Source organism: Echeneis naucrates, chromosome 11 (assembly GCF_900963305.1).
Source record: "Echeneis naucrates chromosome 11, fEcheNa1.1, whole genome shotgun sequence".
NCBI lineage: Eukaryota > Metazoa > Chordata > Actinopteri > Carangiformes > Echeneidae > Echeneis > Echeneis naucrates.
The window spans coordinates 9,422,551-9,443,007 of record NC_042521.1 but is presented as its reverse complement, the minus strand read 5'-3'; the positions used below and the strand labels follow the sequence as shown (position 1 = coordinate 9,443,007).

Below are 20,457 nucleotides of genomic sequence, written 5' to 3'. Positions count from 1 at the left end.
CACGTGCAGAAATGCCAGCTTTTTGTATCTTTTCAAAGGTTTCACACCCGTAGCTATCCAGATCAGCATCCATTCACATCAACAGGGACTGGTGAACAAACGTATACTTGAGGCAGATGGACAGAGCGTCCGGGCCACTGCGTCTTGCACACCATCTGTTCCACCTGGCTCGGAAAACATCTAGTGGTCTAATATCATGTAATGTGATTGGCAACAATTCAGAGCCAGTAGGGACTGAATCAATGATACAAAGCTCAAAGCATAGATTAAAAAAAAAAAAAAAAAAAACACTGGGAGGCAATTTCTGAGAGGAAAAAGGCTTTGTACTTCTTATATATTTATTTATATTTTCATGTACTTTTTACATATTTATTTGTAACCATAACATGTACTTTGAGCATATCGGACATGGAGCTAGAATGGAAGAGGAAAGTAGAAGTTGAAGGAATGTCACTTTCTCTTTTTTTTACCCATTTAAATTTCAAGAGCATCATCATGAACTCAATCAATGATATTCACAGTCCCATTAAACAAGCTACAACTAAGATTTCCTAAAATATAGACTGACATATAAAACTAGCATTTATTTAAACACTGTGGCAGATGTATACCTGGGAGAGCATGGGGATATCTGGGATGACCAAATTACTACAACCAGATAACAGACCAGCAGGATTGGGATAGAACTCTTATTGTGAAAGCAAGGTGTGTATAAAAACACACCAAGAGTCAGGTGTACAATACGCACGCATACACAACACACACACACACAGTTTCTACACAGCCATCATGCTTCAATGGGACCCCATGTTGAGTCTTTTTTTTTTCCTATTTGAGCATCACGTTATTAGAAACAACAACCACAAGTGGTTCAAAACTACATAAACCAACAACAACCCCCCCCCTCCAAAAAAAAATAAAAAATAAAAATAAACAATTAAATGGATTACTGTTCTAAGTGTAATATTAAGTACTCTATTCGTGGAACCAAACTGAAAATTCACAACAGACTTCAGACACTTTTTGGGCCATTACATCTCTGAGAATTTGGGCAAAGCATTAACATTTCTATCCCTCGAGTCTGAGACAGCCTTCACGGCAAACTTGCCTCCTCCTCTCTCAAATACAAACTGCATTTTTGAAAACATGGCGTAAACAGTATCCCCTAGAGAGTGTGGCGTGATGGACAAGAGTGTGCCGCGCCGCACACTAACTGGAGTTGATCCAGAGAGTTATTGGCAGGCAACAGGAGCAACAGGCCTAAGTCAAACACACAGCCTGGCTGTTCCCATTAGGTCCAGTTATACTGCTTAATCTTGATGCTCTCTTGAGGCGGTGTGACAGTTGCTAGTTTGTGACCCAATGTTTCTGATTTGTTATGTACAATAAGTCGTTTCACTACATTCACATAAATCATTTGAAAATCATAGCAATCTAAAAAATAACAAATGAAATGCAACAACTGAAAAACAGTAACTCAAATCAGCTGATTCAATCCAACACCCAGCAGTAGGTTCTGATTGGCCAACAACAATAAGGCAAGAAAATTAAAGGAAAAACTGTAAAACAGAAGTGAAAAATACTATGTTCCAGAGAAAAATGGTCTTTGGTCTTCTCCTTCGTTGAGAAAGAATGTTATGAGTAAAAAAATGAAACAAAAAAAAAAAGGCAGTTTTTGATACCTGGTTAATTTGTCAAAGTTTCCAAGAGGAAATACTTCCAGATGATGAACGTTGGGTCCAAAGTCGTGCGCACTACAAGGAATCCAACATTTAAAAAAATAAAAATAAAAAAATTAAATGACACTACTTCATCCACAGGTTTGGTGAAATCCTGTACAGTGCAAATAAAAATGCCCAATATTGATCACAAGAGGAAAGTATTTTTTATGGTACAAGTGCAGCAGTATCATGCATCAGATCACTTCATGAGACAACACAGGGACGCAGCAAAGAAGTCTATATTTAGACAAACTCTCATTTGTCCGGTAAGTCCAAATAACTTGACTAGAATATGCATATTGTTATTTGGTTCCTGAAGAAGTCTGTTTACAACTTTCTCTTTTGTTTTGTGGGTGATTTTCAGAACATGGATATTATATTAACCACTTTCACTCCGCTCTCAAAGATCACACAAAACATCCGCCAATTGAAATGTGGGAGGAGGGAGGGCTGTGGAGAGAAGAGGAAAACAACACTCGGATTCCAGTAATATAATTGTTCAGGTTAACCTGCATCACTTTTATATAGTGTGATAATAGCACCACTCCAACAGATAACACTGCTTTGCTACGGATATGGAATGGCAGAGGAAAACACCCAGGAGAAAGGCGGGGTTCAAACTAGTGTCTGCGAGGAGGATTCCTCATACAGTAGGTAAATGGCAAAGTGCTGCCGGGACTAATTTTCCCATGATTGGATACTGATGAACAAGGAAGTGTAAATGATTAAGTCTTTCCATGTGATCAGATATGAAGATGTGGGGTTGAACCTCCATTAACAGTTTCCTCGGTGGCCTGTGAAACTGCAAGAGATTGTGGTCCTTTCAAGGATACGATTTCCCCTCATGATCAAATCTGCAGGTTTCAGGGTGACAGGGCTGGTTGGGGGTGGGGTGGGGGAGTGGGGTGGTTGGTTTATGTGGGTTGGTCCTTCTGCAGGGCTGACATGTCCAAAGCAGGAGGGGCCCGCCCGCTCCACTCCTTCAGCTGTCCGTCCTTGAACAGGAGGTTGAGGGCGGGCAGGGGGACACCAGACTCCGCCGGAGGCTGACTGAGAGGGTTTGACACACCGCTGTCCAGGTCAGGCGGCTGGCTGCCATCCTACCAACACAGGGCAAAGGTCAGAGGCCAGCAGGCAGGCGGGAGAGGGGATTATATGTGGCACAGGGATACGTTTCTACAGGATTAAAATAACAACCCTCATGCTACTGTTGCATCCATAACATATATTTCTTTTGTTTGTCTTTAATGAAAGTATTTCTTTTTATTATTTTAGGATTGTCATCCACAGTACCCGCCGCATTCTGTTTGAGATATTAATAATTTCACTTAGCAGTTAAATCACAATGTTAAACCACATTTTGTGGTGTTTGACAAAGTTATTAAGAGACCTACGTTATGAACCAATAGGCGCAAAAACTAAAGGTAAAATAATATGGCCGCTGGACTCAACATTATTTTTGCCTAAAACCAAATGAAAACAATTCTACTTAATGCATTTATTAATTAATTAATCAACCAATAATCTTGATGCATTCTTACATCTAACATTCTTCCTGATATTTTTCCTGGACAAAGTTCTGTCTTTTGTGAGGATTTCTCAGTCACAGCCTGAGACGGCAGCGTGTTTTTACCTGGAATGACTGAACAAAGCTCAACACCTTCAGTGACAGCTTTCGGCTTGAGTGCAGTAGTTCTTGAAGGCTGAAAGAACAACGAAGCCTGAAGTCTAGCACCACTACAACAATTTTCTTTACATGTTTCACGTTTTAAACAAAAGATAAGTTTGTGAGGATGCTGGATGTATTTTTCGTTTAGTTTTAGTTTTTTCCCCCCACCTTTCGTTGCTGCAGAGCTTGTGCGAGGCAATCTTTCGACACACTTTGCGGTTAAGCTCAGAGCTGAAGAGAGGCATGCCAAAGCACAGTTCAAGAGGGACCCATTCATCTTCGGATGAAAGGGCTGAAAGAAAAGGATTGACAAGAGAAAAGAGGGATATTCATTTTGAAAATATCATGAGACCTTTGTCACAAGTTACTCTTTGCTCTCCCCTGTCTCCACCATCTCTTCCCATCCTCAAACATGTGTTCAAGTTACTCGATATTCTAAAATATTAGAATGAATAACAAATACAAAAACCAAACAATTAGACGTACTGTCTGTCTTTCCTTTGCCTTCCCCGTTGCTTTCTTCTGTCACAAGCTCAAAGGACTCGGTGCTGCCATTGGTGTCAAGGCCTCCACCTAGATGGGTATCTCCTTGAAGAAAAGCAACAAACCCGCATCAACATTAAGACACTGAAATGTTGTTTCAGGAAGATGGCTGCAGCTAGATTACAACTTCACTGACCTTTAGTTAAAACATTTCAATAAAGACTGAACATTTGCTGAATAAATATTTGTTTGACTGTTAGCATAATCTGTGTACTGTAATGTGCATAAATTTCAATCTTAAACATAACTCTGAACACTTATGTCATCCACATTGAACCAGTGAATCCAAGTAAAGGCTAAGAGTTCGATCCACGTCCATTATCAAAGGCTATCACAATAAGGGACACAATTATGCAGACAAACACCATAATTAAAGTGGACTCTGAGCAATCTCTATCTAATTTGCACAATCGGTACCGAAGGACATTATTCCTAATTCAACTATATATCTTCTCTGTTCAGTGCTCACAGACACAACTGTGCACAAACAGAAAAAAAGTGTTAGCTTTCGCTTGCTCACCTCTGCACTCAGCACTGTCGCTGGGCCTGCGACGGTGCCTGTTGTTGGAGTTGAGCATGGTTATGTAGCCACACTGGTGCTCCATGTCCACGTGTTCCTTAAGTTTTTTCAGCGCTTTGTGAACACACATATTAGAGCAGGAGAACTCTGCACAGGAAGAAAGAGACAGAGAAAGGAAGAGATGACAAAAATAAGGACTCTTTAAGTGATTCTTTAAGTGTAACCTTGAACTCCAATGCACTCACAATGATGAACACCAGTAGGCTTAACTGAGGTTGTATTAATCATTTAGATACATCATGGCAGTAAGAATGTAATATGGCAGAATACAATTTTATCAAGTAATTACTGAATTCTACTGTATATCCAAAACGTATTTCTAGTGCTCTATCTCCCATTTATTATTTTCTATAACAATATAGGAAATAATTGTTATATTGTTGTTATATTGTCTCTATATAATGCTGTTGAAACCGATATGGGACCATCAATTGATGATTGAGTTGACTGTTAATTATTGTATGGAATGATGAAAGCATTTTAAGCTATACCAATTATCACTTGATAAAGTCAAAACCTGATAAGTGCTTAAACTTATGCCATGGTGTTTTGTAAACATTTTACTTTATATCTTGCTTATAAATGCTTAACAGGCAGGAAATCCACAATGTTCATGCTTCAAAAAGAAACATGGTTTGGTTAAAGTATTAAACTGAAGCGGTTTTCTTTGGGCTGGCATTTCATCAAAATATGTATTAGGTCACAGCTTCATGCCAACTATTTTCTTACCTCCCTTCAGGTCCTCCTCATCAAAGGGAAATGGGATGTGAACAGTCTCTCCATGTCCATGCATGCCATGACCCTGAGCGTTACACACACATACAGTTTATGTTAATACAGACAGAGTTAGTTAGTTTTTTTTTTTTTAAATAAACAAAAACCACCTCATGATAACCCAAAGCACCTCATAGAAAAATCACCTGGATGAGAACAGCAGAGTGTGTGAGGGCATCATTGAGCATGGTTAGCACGTTAGACGTAGGGACAACTCCGGGGTCATGACCCCAGGATGTGATCAGCAACCTGTCGTAGACCTGAATTGAGTAAAAAACAGATAAACAATTAATTCTTCCACAGCTGCTAATGAGTGAAACCATCATGGAAGCATCTCTTTAAGACAAAAAAATAATAATAATAATAATTAAAAAAATCTAAATACCAAAGAAGGAGAAGTAAACATGCACAGACATCTTTCAGAATGTCCTAGTTCTATTAAGGTGATAAAGTTAACTGCAAAAACTTTCCATTACTTTTACTGAAAATGATTTCATTTAGGGATGCAAGAAATGAAGAATGAAGCAGCAGAAACCTCACTTCTCCAATCAAATCCTCCAATGTCAACCTCCCACAATGGCAAGAATTAACTGATTAAAATAATTAAAGCTCCACTCAGGCACTAATTTTACCTGCCATGACTTTACTATGGCTCTGTCTGATTGAGACTTTTCCATTAAGTTAAGGTATAATTTATGTCTTCTTGTTTTAATATACGTCTTGTGTTCTGAAGGGGTAAGAGGTCTGGTTTGTCACAGCGTTAGGTTCAGTTTGAGGACAGTCTGTCATTTGAACATGTAGAGGAAGGCATGCTGCTATTTTTCCATGAAATGACCCATTTGCATGACATTACTGGTCTTCCCCTCGGCATTCACTACATCAAAACTGCTTTTGTTTCCTGACATTCCCAGAATAGTTAATGCAATTCCAAGACCCTGTGCAGCACATCGTGTGGTGTGACTGATGAACCCGGTGACTTGATGAAAAATTAAGGTTGACTAGGACAAAGGCTGGCTTTGAATTTTACCACCAGTGCTCTGATTATCTCCTTATCCAACTGAAACAGCAAGGTCAAAATTTTAAAGGGCAGAAGATGAATGCAAAATTACCTGCATACATCTTTGATCTAGAGTACTACTGTAATCAAGTGTGGATTTTCTTAACTAAGTTCAAAGGCATTTCTTTTCCTTACACCTGCATCAAAATGCATTTATTAATTTTGCCATCCACTGCGACATACCTACCCCTTCTGATAAATGAGTAGTTTAAACACACCTGGAAAATGTGCGGCAGTTTGCGGAGCCTGGAACCTTTGGAGAGCAGCAGAGATGGCGGGCCTTGGCCAGTCACATGATACAGGTACAGCTTGAACCAGATGGAGCTCACCTCAGGGATGGCCGGGCCAATGTGCTTCAGGGAAAAACACATATACATATACTCACAAACAAGTAAACAGGGGCAATGTACACATCCTCAGATGAACATTTCTCACTTTGACAAAGAGGAATGATTGTTCTAATGATGTTCTTCTGTCTGAGATGTAGAAATTTAAGCTGCTATTAGAGATATGAGCAGAACAATGAAGAAATTCACTGAATTCTACTTCACTGGGTTCCAGTAGTGTAAGAATAAACAGCAGCATGAATGGGACAAGAGTTTAACTCCTTTCCTCGTACCGCTTTCAGCTCAGCTAGAAATCTGGAGTGCGGCCAGGCAGAGGAATTACTTACGAGCCTCGGCTCCTTTCTCCCTCTCCTCTCTCTCTTTGTATAGTCTTGTTGTTGGGGCAACAGCAGGCTGAGCACTCACAGTGTATACACACACACACACACACAGCCACAAATCATTCAGGCCACACAAGTGTGAACACACAGCAAGAGGGCAAACACAACCCCACAAAACACACAAGCATAAGCGCATTAACTGGTGACTAAAACACAAACACACAGAGCACTCTCAGATCCTAACACACACACACACACTTCATCCAATATTTCTAGCACGCCTCTTGATACCTGAGGCGTGCAGCTGCTGATGGGTCTGATCTCGTTGCTGAGTGGCGCCATGGAGACCAGCAGCTTGTAATTCTTGTTTAGGACGCGGCTGCAGGTGGCCTGGTCCAGACCCAGCAGGCTCTCACAGCGCAACATGTCCAAGGGGAATCCTAGTCAGGGGTAAAGCCAGAGACAGTCACAACTTCAATATAGGGTGGTGCTGTTGATGTAGTTTATGAGTGGTACAACGGCTCTCGTCTAACCCTCAGGAAAGCAAGTGAATAAGAAAATATTTAATTATTCCTTCAACTTATTGTTTCATTCCCTTAAATGAGAAAGAGCAGAGGATTGTGGATGTGTCAGAGAGTGACACAGCTGAAGAGCAGTAGCAGCAGATCACACACAAGATAGATCCTATCTTTATTTCCTCTGCAAGTTAAATTATGAAGAAGTCACAAGACCCAACTTGGCATTTTGAATTGTATACCCTCTTCATGCATCTTACAGTAGATATAAATAATAATAACAAAGAGGTGTCTGTGAACTACTGATAGTGCTAATTGAAAGATAAATTATAGCCCAAGTCTAGTGTCAAATGAAGCCACAAAGGTTCAGATGTTTGTATTTTTTGCAGTGTGAAGAGAAACAGTCCCCAACAAAAGACCGTTTGTGTGATAACACTGCCGCTTCAAATTTACTAATATAAGGGTGAATTTTTATACAGCAATTTACCACCATGGTGTATCCAAAGCTATAATTAATTAAATCTATTAGTTTTCCTTTTGATTATAGTGGTGAAGAGCTGCAGCAAAAAAAGTCTGCTTTAAACAGGATGTACTACATTTATTTTTGTTGGCAAGAGAAATTCTCCTCACTTCCTAAATGAGCAATCGCCACTAGACTTTTTGTATCATTAGAGGTTCAGTTTAGCTTCAGGCAGCAGGCTCACTGCACTCTGTCCTCGGCAGAAGCCTGCAGCAGCAGCTGAGGAGCACTAAGCTAAGACAATCAGAGCAGAAGCATGCAGCCAAGCCAAACAAATAAACAGCATCTGGTGGCACAATGGGAGTTACAGAAAAACTCAGAGAGATTTGCTTTGCTGTCATCGGAGTACTTGGTCTACGCTGCTCCCTCTAGGGACATGAGTAGAACAATACAGCTATAGACTCAAATTCATATTCAAGTGAGTTCATCAGTGAGAAAACAAAGATATAGTTTCACACTCGCCCTTTGATATTCCAGACTTATGCACAACCTAAATATTTCATCAGTTATAGATTTTCTGAGACTGCAAAACTGGTCCATTGGGTTGAATAGGAATCATTTAAAGAAGTTGCTTGCTGCAGCCAGTTCAGAATATTGTTCAAATAGTAGAGTCAAAAAACAAAAAACTAGTAAAAAAGTGTTCAAGAGTTACTGGTTTTGCTTTTAACTTGAATTTCACATTGTTTTTAGCACTCCCACAGGGATATACACAAGTCTACAAAAAAAAAAAGCAAAAACAAAACACACTTCCTTTGAATCAAACAGATCTTACAGGTACATTAATAGCAGCTTCAGTCTGTGTGCTCATGTGCATCTGTTTGTCTATATCCAACCTCATTCACACATTCACACCAAGAAACTCTCACATTAAATTTCAGTCTGACTGTTGACAATGTTAACTGACTGCACTTCTTTTTTTCCACTTTCCTTTTTAACAGTTTATGTCACCTGAAATACAACTCCAGCGAGCACAGATGGAGAAACATGTCATGTGCAGGAAGTAGACTAAAATATATGAGTTTCTATTTTTCACACCTGCTGTTAGAGCTAGAAAGGAAGTGAGAACCAAAACCAGGAAAGGTAGCTGGATAAAAACCAAACCAAATCTTCTCGGCAAGCTGCCCATTTTCCATGTGTATTTAGATGTGACATCTGTGTCTTGCATACAGTTATATATAAACAGAAGAACAGTACCTATATTTGGTATATCAGGACCCTGGTCCTGAGTGAGTTCTTTGTTGTAACGCAAGAAGAGAATTGTGTTTTTCAGGGTCAGAGCATGGTCAAAGTAACGCTGGGCCTCGCCTTCTGCTGTACTCTCCACCTGAAACCGGCGAAGAATTTATCAGTATTCGTATGTACACATCAGGCTATAATTTGTGTTAATCTTTAAAAATAGAAGTTAGTCAGAGAGGGTCCCAACAAAGGCTTCACAAGAGAAAATGACAAATCACAAAACTTTTTTTTTTTTTTTTAAATAACTGATGGTCTCACCTTTTCCAACTCAGCCAGAAAGCTGTCCAGAGTCTCATCAGACAGTTTACCCACTTCAAACATGGTCACTGCATGACTCTTCAGGTTCTGGGACAAAGACACAGACACAAAATCAAAGGAAATCTGTCTGTCGTAAACCTTGTGTGTGTTTGTTCAAGTTCACACCCATTCACTAACCGGGGAAAGATTGCCCATCATGAGGAAGGCTGTGAGGGTGGAGTCAAAAAGGAAGGCAATCCTCTTTGTGGGTGCAGCTGGTATACTCAGGCTGCTAACACTGGCTGTGTCAGCTACAAAAAAGGACATATAACAAAAGCAATAACCACATGCAGTAGGAATAATGTATGTAATTGCACAATTCTATCTGCACACAATTATGTCTCTTTCTAAAATGGATTCAATTTCATTGATCATCAACAAGCTAAACTGGTTGATAAATGGGACACTTTCATTATATCCAATGTGTTATTTCGAGAAACCAAACAATAAAAGCTCACCTGACCAAACTTTCTGAGGGATTAATTAGCACTGCTGCTTCAAACTAACATTAAAAAAGTGCTTTGTGTGCAATCAACACTATGTGTGTAGTTTTGCATACATTCCTGAATAATTTTACTAAATCAATGCATGTGTGTGTTGGGTCAGACCTTGGTCTTCTAGACTGGTGGTGTCGGTGTCAGTAGCAGAGGAGCCTCCTTCCATGACGGGACTGCCCTGCTCCCAAGATAACAGCATCTTCTGAGGGTCCATGGTGCTCCTAACACAGAGGGCAGACCACAGAAATGGTAATGATGCCACTACTCAAGTACTCCAGACACAGCACTTTTATCATTTATTTTACACACATTTTTATTTTGTAAATTTCAGGGGTCAGATTTGGGCTCTGTGCATTCAAATAATCAGCTCCTATCCACAAAGGTGGTTTAAGAAAATATTGAGAAAGAATGAAAAATTTAAGGATTTAAAGGACCAATACAAACAAAGAAGTGGATGGTCAAGGACATTCAACATTGTCTCTTATCTGTTTGTCTATTTAAAGGGACTGAGTTTGGTTAATTTAAAACTGACTATATAATATTCTGTTACTAACTTACAAGCTAACTACTGTGTGAGCACAGAGAACAAAAGAGAAACAGATAAAGGGCTGATAGTGACTGACAGGTAGAACGCAAGTTGTCTGAAATGAAGCCTGGCCATATTCTCAGTTTTTAGTCTTGTTTCTTTTATCATTGTAATTATTATCAAATAAATGTTAGCTTTTCTTTCATATAAAAATTTTGTGGATGGATGCACATACTTGAGTCTGTTGACAGATGGAGCGTTCTTCCAGGTTGGGTGGAGCTGGTCTGAGCTGATCACCTGACCTTTCTTTACAGCAAAGCCAAGGCGACAGTACATGGACACTGCATTCTAAGAAAGCAAAGCAAAATATTTGACTTTGTCATTTAAATCCTCAGATACTCATTCACTGTCATAAATCACCAACCTGTGAGATTTCCATATTTGTTTGAGTTAAGGGAATGGTAAGGGAACAAAGAACCAAAAGTCAGTTGCAGGATTTTTGAGGGTGAAATGTCTCAAGACTGTCTCTGTAAAAACAGCATTTATCTCTCACTGTATGATGGATGGTGTAACATTGACTGAAAATGGTGAAAGTTGGCATTCAGAGGAGATAGTAGTAAAACCAATTTGTTTTTACGTAGGGGTATCCTTCTTTGTTTGAAAAAGTTGAAAAAGTATTTCTTGGTGAATATTTAGTGACTGAACATTTCCCACTGCAATAAATAGCCACTTAAACACAGACTAAAATCTACTATCAAGTATAAAAAACAAAACCAAAATAAAAAAAATAAATCACTCTTTTCAGAAAAGGCGCAGCTACTTCAGACACATCATGAAGGTTTTACCAGTGTCCCAAAAATGCTACCGCTTTGATGGCATGTCTAATTCTGCTGACATCAATCTTGAGTAATCAGACACTAAAAGTAATTAAAAAAATGACAAGAATAATCTTTGAGGTGAGGCTTTCTTGATGAGCCACGACATCTACAATAAAAACCATCATTCTTTCCCGTGACTGTTTAAAAAAGACTGAAGAAGACTGCTGCTATGTACTTTCCACTTTAGAGTTAGCAGGGATTTCCATTATTTTCTGAACACATACAAATGTCAACTTGCCCTGCTGTTAAATCTTTAATTCAGTCTGAATAGACTACCTCACTGAAGTAGGGTAGAGTTGATTACTTTCTAAACCTTGACGCCCCAGAGGTGCAAGCTGAAGTCAACGCTTAGCTATCCTCTTATCATATCAAAAGAAGCACAGTGAAGAAAATGTCACTCAGCCCATGAGGTTGTCATTAAATGAGAAAGTTAAGCTTAAAGTCACAATGGGAAAAGTTCTGCACAAAGCAGACCTCTCAGACATCTCAATCATCTCTCACGTTACAGGGTTTCTCCTGGAGAATAACTGCCATGGCTGCCTCCAACCACTTCTCTGAAGTGCTGCCTTTCAGCAGGTGGAATGAGATGAGGAAAAGGGACAGGGGAGTTAAGCTCTTCGCACCAGAGGTCATAACACTGACAGGGAGTTTGGCTCTTTGTCTGATAGAAAGTGAATAGGAAACTGGGGAAAACTGGGCCAAACCTGAGCATCAATTCAACTGCAGCAGTGCTGCTCAGCACTTTGGTAGACATAGGGCATGAAGGACCAAGTGTGTGTGCGCTGCACAAGTGTCACACTATACCTCTCTGGTCTGTGACTATTTATTTACTGTAAAGCTGCCATATCAGGCAGAAATATCCATTTGCTGGGCTACACTGAATCCCTGCATCTCTCACCGATTTACAGTTTCTACAACACAGCACATTGCCACACTGTATGGATTGAAGCACAGACAGCACAGACAATTGAAAAGTCTCTCCAAAGTCCACAGATGGAACAGAAAATGACCCCTCATTTTGCTAGTGTCAATTTTGAAAACAGGGGTCAAATTTCTCATATCTAAAGTTTTTGCCATCCAGTTGTGAAAGACGGTACTTTGTCGGCACATTACAAAAGACTTACATTCTGCAGTGACACCCACCTTCACTAAATCCAAGTCAATCTCCAATACATTTGCCAGCTGAGGGTCACCAAGGGAGTAAGAAAAGAAAGAACAAAGGATGTAGGTTGGAAAGCTGATCCATAAACACACATTACAATCATAACACAGCAGATGAGTAAAATGAATCACATTTCTAAAGCCTACCTCCGCTACGTTTGTCTGCTCATCAATAGACACAAAGATTTTGTAAAGAAGCGTTTCAAAGTAATCTCCCTGGACACGGTTCATGACAAAGCCTTCCAGTGGGGGCACTGAAGAGCACAAACAGTGGTGAACAGCCATGCAAAAATTTCCACAGGGTTTTTTGGTTTTAATTCTCATTTGGATGTATTTTCTATACTTTCTTTTTGAAAAACTGTATGTGACTGTAATGTTACAAATAGTTATTGCAGTTCAATTCCCTGAAACATAAGGCTCATTTACATTCCCACAGTTGTCATTTAAGTAAACAGTGTGTTTAGTTTAGGTAATTATTTAGGGACATAATAACACATAATTACCCAGAGTTAAAACACACACCCACACCCAAACCACATATGTACCTGAGATACAGCTGTCATCAGATATAGGAACATCCAAGTAAATAAAGCCCCGGTTGTATAAGCCTGCAATAAAAAAACATCAATACACTGACACACTCTGTAAGCATAATTGTGCTTCTTTACATCAACATTTCTGGTCTTGTGAAAAATGAATATATTTTGATAAATTGAAGTTGAAATTAAACATTTAAGAGCCATGGGAAAAATGAAAATCTAATCTAAACAGGTACTCGGTATCTCCGGCGTTTAACTGTATTTATTCCCACTCAATCAGTAGCACTCTAGTGGCAGAGGCTCATCACTGTCAAATTAAATTCTTAATATCCTTAAGTAATGATGCCATTTTAGTGGATGGAAGTAGACACCACAGGACTTTGATCTGAAGAAAATTATTTTTATGTTTTTACAATAAATTGTTGTCTTCAAAGCAAATCTAGTCAACAGACCCTTTTCACCGAGACATTTTGACATGATCTGTATAAATAATAAAATGAATGATGGCTGATTTCTATTTAATTGCATCAGTTTGAGGTTCTCAGTGTTCATCCTGGTTCACTGTCACAGCTGTTAGAATAATAATATCAAACTGCGAGAGATCAAAATTCAAGTTCACAAAAACTGTGAAGCAAGTTATACCTACATGTCACAGATACTCACTTAACACGACATTGTACTCCATTGATCCAGCCAGCTGAGGACCAGCATCTATCATCTTATCAATGGCTTTCTTCTCTGCTGAAGAACAGATCTGTGATGACACAAAAGAAAGTGGTGACATTAGAATACATCTGCACAAGTGGCTTTGTTTCCATGGATGACAAAAACCACCACCAGTGAGGTAGTGCAGGTGCTGGGAGGAATGAATATATTTGCATGTGATAACCGTGTAGTCTGTTTTGCAGCGTTGCCTTTTTATCTTGTGGAATGCAGAGAAACTGTTAAAAACTTGGCTGAAATGTATTTTTGGTTGAATAAGTACTCCATGTTTATTGTGGTGGATCATGAATTAAGCAGTTGTAAAGTGGGGGGTGCCAAGATTTTCATGAGAATGTCCTGGAAAGGGAGCAAGATCAAAAGTATAGTTGTTTTGCCATTGAGCTAATGAAAAAGGTCAATTTGGATAAATCCAGTTGAAACAAAACATATGATGGGATATGATATGAGTATGGTATCACCAGATCCAAGCTGCTATCACTCCAAAATAAAATATTTTATTAAGTTTCTTTTGGCCATTGTCAAATCAAATTGAAACTAGAAATGAATCAAAATTCTTCTCTCACCCTGATATCATCCTCAGTGATGTATCCCGTCTGTGCAACCCACCATGGCTCTACAGAGATCTCCACTGGTTTGGCTGGTAGCAGGTCCCGTGCTGATTTCCTACGGAAGAATTTCTGACAAGGCCATCAGGTGTTAAAGCCTATGTCACCAAAGTGAACTTATTATCAAGTATTTTTATCTTGTCTTGGTTTGAGGTTCCTTAATATTACAGCAATCGCATCTATATCTATAAGGATGTGTTTTTATATTCAACATTGCAGTGCAGCTGCTGCTTTAACATTCAATACAACTATGCGTGTTTCATGCTAAAGGCGCAAAAAGAACAGTATCCATAATGTGACGGACAATTCAGATTTCATGAAGTCATGAACTCCTTAACATTTATTTGTTAGGTTTGTTTCTAAATAAATTATCAAGTTATTTTACATGTCTTACCTTGGAGGATCTACACTGGTTCATCAGATCAATGTACTGGTTTCTCCCGATGCCAAGCAACCGCAGACCTGTGAGGCAACATAGAAATGAGTAAATCAATAAAACTCAATCATCCCTCAGTAACAGGGTATGAAATTGTAATCGCTGCACATTAACCCTACAGAAAATAAATCTGGCAGCAGTGCACCTACAAAAGTCTCTGGCATTTTTCATTTACGGCCTTTGAAGCTACAGGAAAAAAAAATGTGAAAGAAATACAACAAGAAGCAAAGTTTTAGGGTGACACATTAAGACACAGATACACACACACCAAGCACTGCTAATCCACAAACCAACAAACACACAAGGGATCTCAATTTAACATGTAAATTATGAATCTGACGTAGTGTTGGACCATATAGCAAAGGTATAGTGCAGATGTACGTAAATTTGTCTCCAAGTGCCACCAAGTCACCTCCTCTTGCCCGTGCTGCACAGACCTGAAGGGGGCAGAGCAAAATGTGCTGGGACAGCTGCCAATGCAAGCAGGGACCAGTAAGGGAGGTTCACATTTCAGCCTCCTAACATGCAGATCCTGCTGTTTCACCAAGACGCAGACACAACACACAAACATCCACCCACGTAACGCTATCTCACACACACTTTCACTGTCTCTCCATCCACCCACTTCTGCATGACACACTTCCAAAGCTCCTCCGGGGAGATTAAAGGACAGAGGCCCCTCCAAGCACGGCTCCGACAGCCTGCTGGCAGCCTTCTGTCTCCACAGCATGAAGGTCCTGTCCTGCCAGGACTCAGTCACTCACAGGCTAAAGCCAAAGCTTGTTTCACTTGAGAGCAAAAAGTCAAAGAACATTATGACTACCCCTCGACTTTTAGCTCTGTAGAAATCATAATTGGGTTCTGCATCGGTTTCTGAGGAATGTGGCCCCTCCATGATGCAGTAACACACCAGAGTACCAACAGCTTCCTTTTTCAGGAGGCATTTTGATTAACTATAAAATAGGATTTGTAACAGGGTGTAAATTACAATTTCTTGAAAGGTAACATATATTTCATTTTTTTCTGACTTAAATATTGAACCCATTCACAGTATTTAAAAATATTATTTTCTTTCTTTTAGAAAATATTATTTATAACGTTTACATTTAAATATTAGGTGGCCCTCACATAACCTGTCCCTCAGTTTTCAGAAAGCAGGTTTTCACAGTGATTGTTCTACCACCATTTAGACCAGGACAGCATTTAAAAAAAAAAAACAAGAACTGGGAAAGGTGGCAAAAACCAACCAGAGACAGAGAGAGAGGAGGTGTAGGAGGACAGACACAGAACCCCAGTGATGTTGTTTCAACAATGTGGGAGCGAGGAGGGAAACTGGGAGAGAACTCACAGTCAGCAGCAGTGAAGTTGGGCAAGGAGTCGTAACTCTTCTCACTGTTCATAATATCCTGGAGGTACAAAATAAGAGAGAAGAGAGGAGACAGGTAAAAGAAAAATTAAACTCATTTCCCTTTCCCCTTTCTATGTCTCCTACCTCTGATTAATAACAGGATTAGCAGATCAGGACAGCCATGCTAATTTCCACTCCCCGTTTTTATTAAGTACTTGAAACGGATTATCAGAATATGACATAGCCTTCAGCAATTTAGTGGCCACAGTTAAAGCTCAGTAAAGTTTAGTTTAGCATGCATAGAAAAGTGTCTGAAGCCTTTTCAACTGAGCTAAAAATGAAATAGTTCATTTGTATTACTGTTTGCAAGTGAAGTCATAAGAAAGAACACATTAATCACATTTGTTCTGATGAAATGGGAAGCATATTAATGTGGAAAAATCAAACATGGCAGATAGCATTTGCAAACACACAATATGCCCACACAAACATAATTATGAGGTAATTGTGTACAAATTCCTTCGCAAAAGCAGCACTCCCCATGTGAACACATGGGCTCATTAACTGTAATCTAAGAAATTAGATTACAATGAAATGGAGAAATTCAAACGTAAAGGAGAGCACAGCTGGTCAAAGTCATTGACTGACTGACTCTCTGTGGGCCTGAATGTGACCTCCTTAAACAACAGACTGTGCTTTATCAAGTGAGAGTAAGCTGTCGTACAGGCAAAGCCCAAACTGACTGCAGAAGAAACAACACAGATTTTCTCTGGGCGAGTTGGTCCTCAGATCAGTCTTCTGTGTCTCCCTGAGTTGCTACATGAGGCACAGTCACCAGGAACTGACTGACACCTAGTGCCTGAGTGATGCCAAAACTATCTCTATGAGAAAAAAAGGCTTTACACAAATATACTAAACCCCATGAGCTTCTAAAACAGCAGAATATTTATTAAAATAACTTGACATATCTCATGAATAAATGAACTGTCTCTGGGTACATTTCCTCCTTTTTGACATTCAATAAAATCTGATTTCAAGTGTGCTGCTCACTCATGCAAGCCAATAACACGCAGCCTTTTTCCCCACACACATCCTAATGATACATTAACCTTTTAATAGACCTAGTGAGGATCCTCATATGATATGATATATTGCCATTGCTGGTGTAAGAAAGACTACACATGGCAGTACAGAGCTGTCACAGCTCAGATCCCGTGTGTCATTACCTTGGGTTTCAAAATAAGAAGCAAGAGTCACAAACAATATTTCACATACTGTGCGCACAAAGACAAATGCTCAGCTGTAAGGGAGCCTGCTTAGTGAGATTATGATAAAAAAAAAAGTGCTGTTGTTTAATCACATCAAACACAAGTCTTGCAAGTTCCATTTTGCATTGAATGCCTTACCTCCATGATTCCTATGTAATAGGAAAATGGAGTGACTCGCAGCCCTTTGACCATGATGTCAGACAGGTGGTATGGATACAGCATCAGGTGGTCCCTGCTATATTTCAGGAGCTCTTCATAATACTTGCGCTCATCCTTCCTCACATGGCGCACTGGTTGTCAAACACACACACACACCAGGGGTGAAGATTCACTCATACAGTAACACTAATTCACAATGTATACCATATCAATCCAGGTAAAAAAAAAAAAAGGAATATTGATCTGGAAAAAAGCTCCTGAAGGTCAAGATGGGAATAACACAACTGATTAGATCAAGTGTAATGTACTTTTTGCTTAACAGCTTATATAGTCACTTTCTCAATCTTTGAAGAAACATAAACTTATACAAAGTAAACAATTAGATGTATCCTACCAAACCTGGTGGAGGATGTTATCACAGGACTGTTCTATTTGAATTCCTTCATTTCAGATAAATATAACCGTTAAGATGGTAACTGGGATTTGGCCAGTCCAGAAATTTACTCTTATGTCGAGAGCAGCAAGACACACCTAATCATGACATGTCATACAGTAAAACATGCATCTCTAGCGACAGACCAGTGTGATGGTTAAACTTTCTTACCTAGGTTACTGCGGAATCGCAGTTGGTTGCGAATACTGTACAGCAGCACATGCTTCTCATACTCTCGCTGAGAGTTCCCCAAACTCTGCAGGAAAAAAACATAGAACAGAGGTAAGGACCACTACTGGATTAACCCGCTGGGATAAAAAAAATAAATAAGATACTAGACTTCTTTTAGCCCCCTTCCATTCCAATGTGTGTGCAATGTAAACTGATTTTCTCTGCAAGAATATATCGCGGCCCCTTAGATAATCTGATGTTACACTTCAGTTCAATGCTTGAGATGTACACACAAAATCATGTTTCAGCTGTAGGATGCCTTAGCTATATTAAATTCTGTGTTGTTATTCAGGTTATTTTTTTACTATTAGTTAGCACCACAGTGAGTTATCACCAAATTTGTACTCGATCTTGGCAGAACCAATCCATGACACAGGAAAGTATGAAAGTTTCCCCAGTTCTTCTGTTTAGTAATCCATCTTTGGTGAGGATGCCCTGGGATGCAGGCAGCTAAAACAGCACATAGCTGCTGTACGAGGATTTGCGTGATGGGACAATGTTTATGCAGGATGAGGGATCCAGGCGGACTACTTGTAGACCCTGCCAGATGTCCAAGTAACTTATCAAACAAGCATTAATGTTTAAGATCTATGACTCCCAATTCTGTAAAACTACACTGCATCTATTACGTGTCTGTCAATCCTGGATGAAAAGATGCCTCTTCTGTTGTTTCTCCTCAGACTTCTCCCATTAATGTTGTTGTTGTTGTTGTTGTGGGGGGGTCCTCTTCTTACAGGGTCCCAGCCATTGTCCACATTTACACGGAGCACCTTTGTGCCACTGGACCACGTAATAACTGAAATGTGACTTGGCTGAACTTGGGTGTCATGTGATCAGGGTGCGGAGGAGCCGGGGCTGGTCACTGATGGTCGGTCATGGCTCCGGCGGTGCACACAAACCCCTGCAGAGGAGCGAGCGGACGGCGCGCTGCTGACAGCCGCCCGTGTGACATTGACAGGTTAACTTCCCCCCCCAACACACACACCACCCGGTCCCCTCTCCCGCATCCCCCCCAGCCTGAGCAGACGGTGGTACCGGTACCTGTTTGACGTTGGCCGGCAGCTTGCTCCACGGATAATTCTGCCTGATGTGAAATTCAACGTCCGTGTTCATCGCTAGCTAGCTAGCTGGCTAAAAGCAGAATCCCTCGAGACGAACTCAAACGGGCTCCGGGGCGAGTCCACGGTGACCTTACCCACCCGATACCCGACAGCCGAGCCGAGCCGAGCCGAGCCGAGCCACTCCACGGTCCGAGGAGGACGTTTTCTCCAGAGATTATTTGGCTTCACAATAAACGGTCACTTCCTTGTTGTATTTTCGAACGAGTCGTCCGTCACGCTCGTGGCCGCAGTCGTCACTTCCTGCAGACGCGTGACGGTGGATGTGAATGGAGCCCGCGACAGACGATGGAGGTGATCGGTCATCAAACCCGATCGAAGTGTTATTGTTATTGTTATTATTGTTACTGTCACACAGCAGCACGTACAGCCTGCTGGATCATGGACGGATTAAATTTTGCGGAGGCCCGAGGGGCCAAACTCACCCCTATTATACAACACTGCATTTTCATTTTCTTAAAATTATCGTAGTTTTTGAAAATAAAATACACTGGATGTTACTGGTCTTTGATTAGACAACAAACAAAGCAGTTTAAACATGTAAATTTGGGCTTCAGATAATGACAATGAACGTTTTTAGCACTGTGCAATTAAAAAGCTATTGAAGAATTAAAATAATAATTAATTAGAGACAGTGTTGGAATAATACCTGCCTGAGATTTTCTGAGTTTAAACCACTTGACCCTGAAATCAATAAGGTCATTTAGATAAAACAAAACTTTACAACATTACGTGTAAACTTTAGCTACGTTCAAACAAATGTTCAAACATTAATAAATGAATGTTATATAATGTATAATGATATTAACTTTAAACCAAGGTCAGGTATCAAGTTAAATTTGACTTCTTTACTTGCAGAATATTATTCAAAACATAAAAGGAACAAACACACAAAAACACATACATGTAATGAAACATCAAAACTTATACAAACCAGAATATGTCAACATTTTCAT

The 20,457-nt window shown here is 39.9% G+C and overlaps 1 protein-coding gene across 1 annotated transcript; it reads right to left on the bottom strand.

Moving 5' to 3' along the window:
- Positions 1–307: 307 nt before the first annotated feature.
- fam91a1 (family with sequence similarity 91 member A1) lies at positions 308–19,496 on the bottom strand. Its single transcript, XM_029514627.1, has 24 exons — positions 19,425–19,496; positions 18,324–18,408; positions 17,699–17,850; positions 16,293–16,350; positions 14,903–14,970; positions 14,467–14,580; positions 13,844–13,934; positions 13,187–13,249; positions 12,789–12,895; positions 12,624–12,662; positions 10,838–10,950; positions 10,188–10,297; positions 9,718–9,830; positions 9,541–9,627; positions 9,241–9,370; positions 7,303–7,451; positions 6,563–6,697; positions 5,434–5,547; positions 5,243–5,315; positions 4,454–4,600; positions 3,877–3,978; positions 3,559–3,682; positions 3,355–3,424; positions 308–2,821 (listed from the first exon to the last, which is right to left on the bottom strand). Exons 1-24 carry the CDS (start codon positions 19,494–19,496, stop codon positions 2,636–2,638), a joined length of 2,502 nt encoding a protein of 833 aa, XP_029370487.1. The 3' UTR covers positions 308–2,635.
- Between the last annotated feature and the right edge of the window lie 961 nt (positions 19,497–20,457).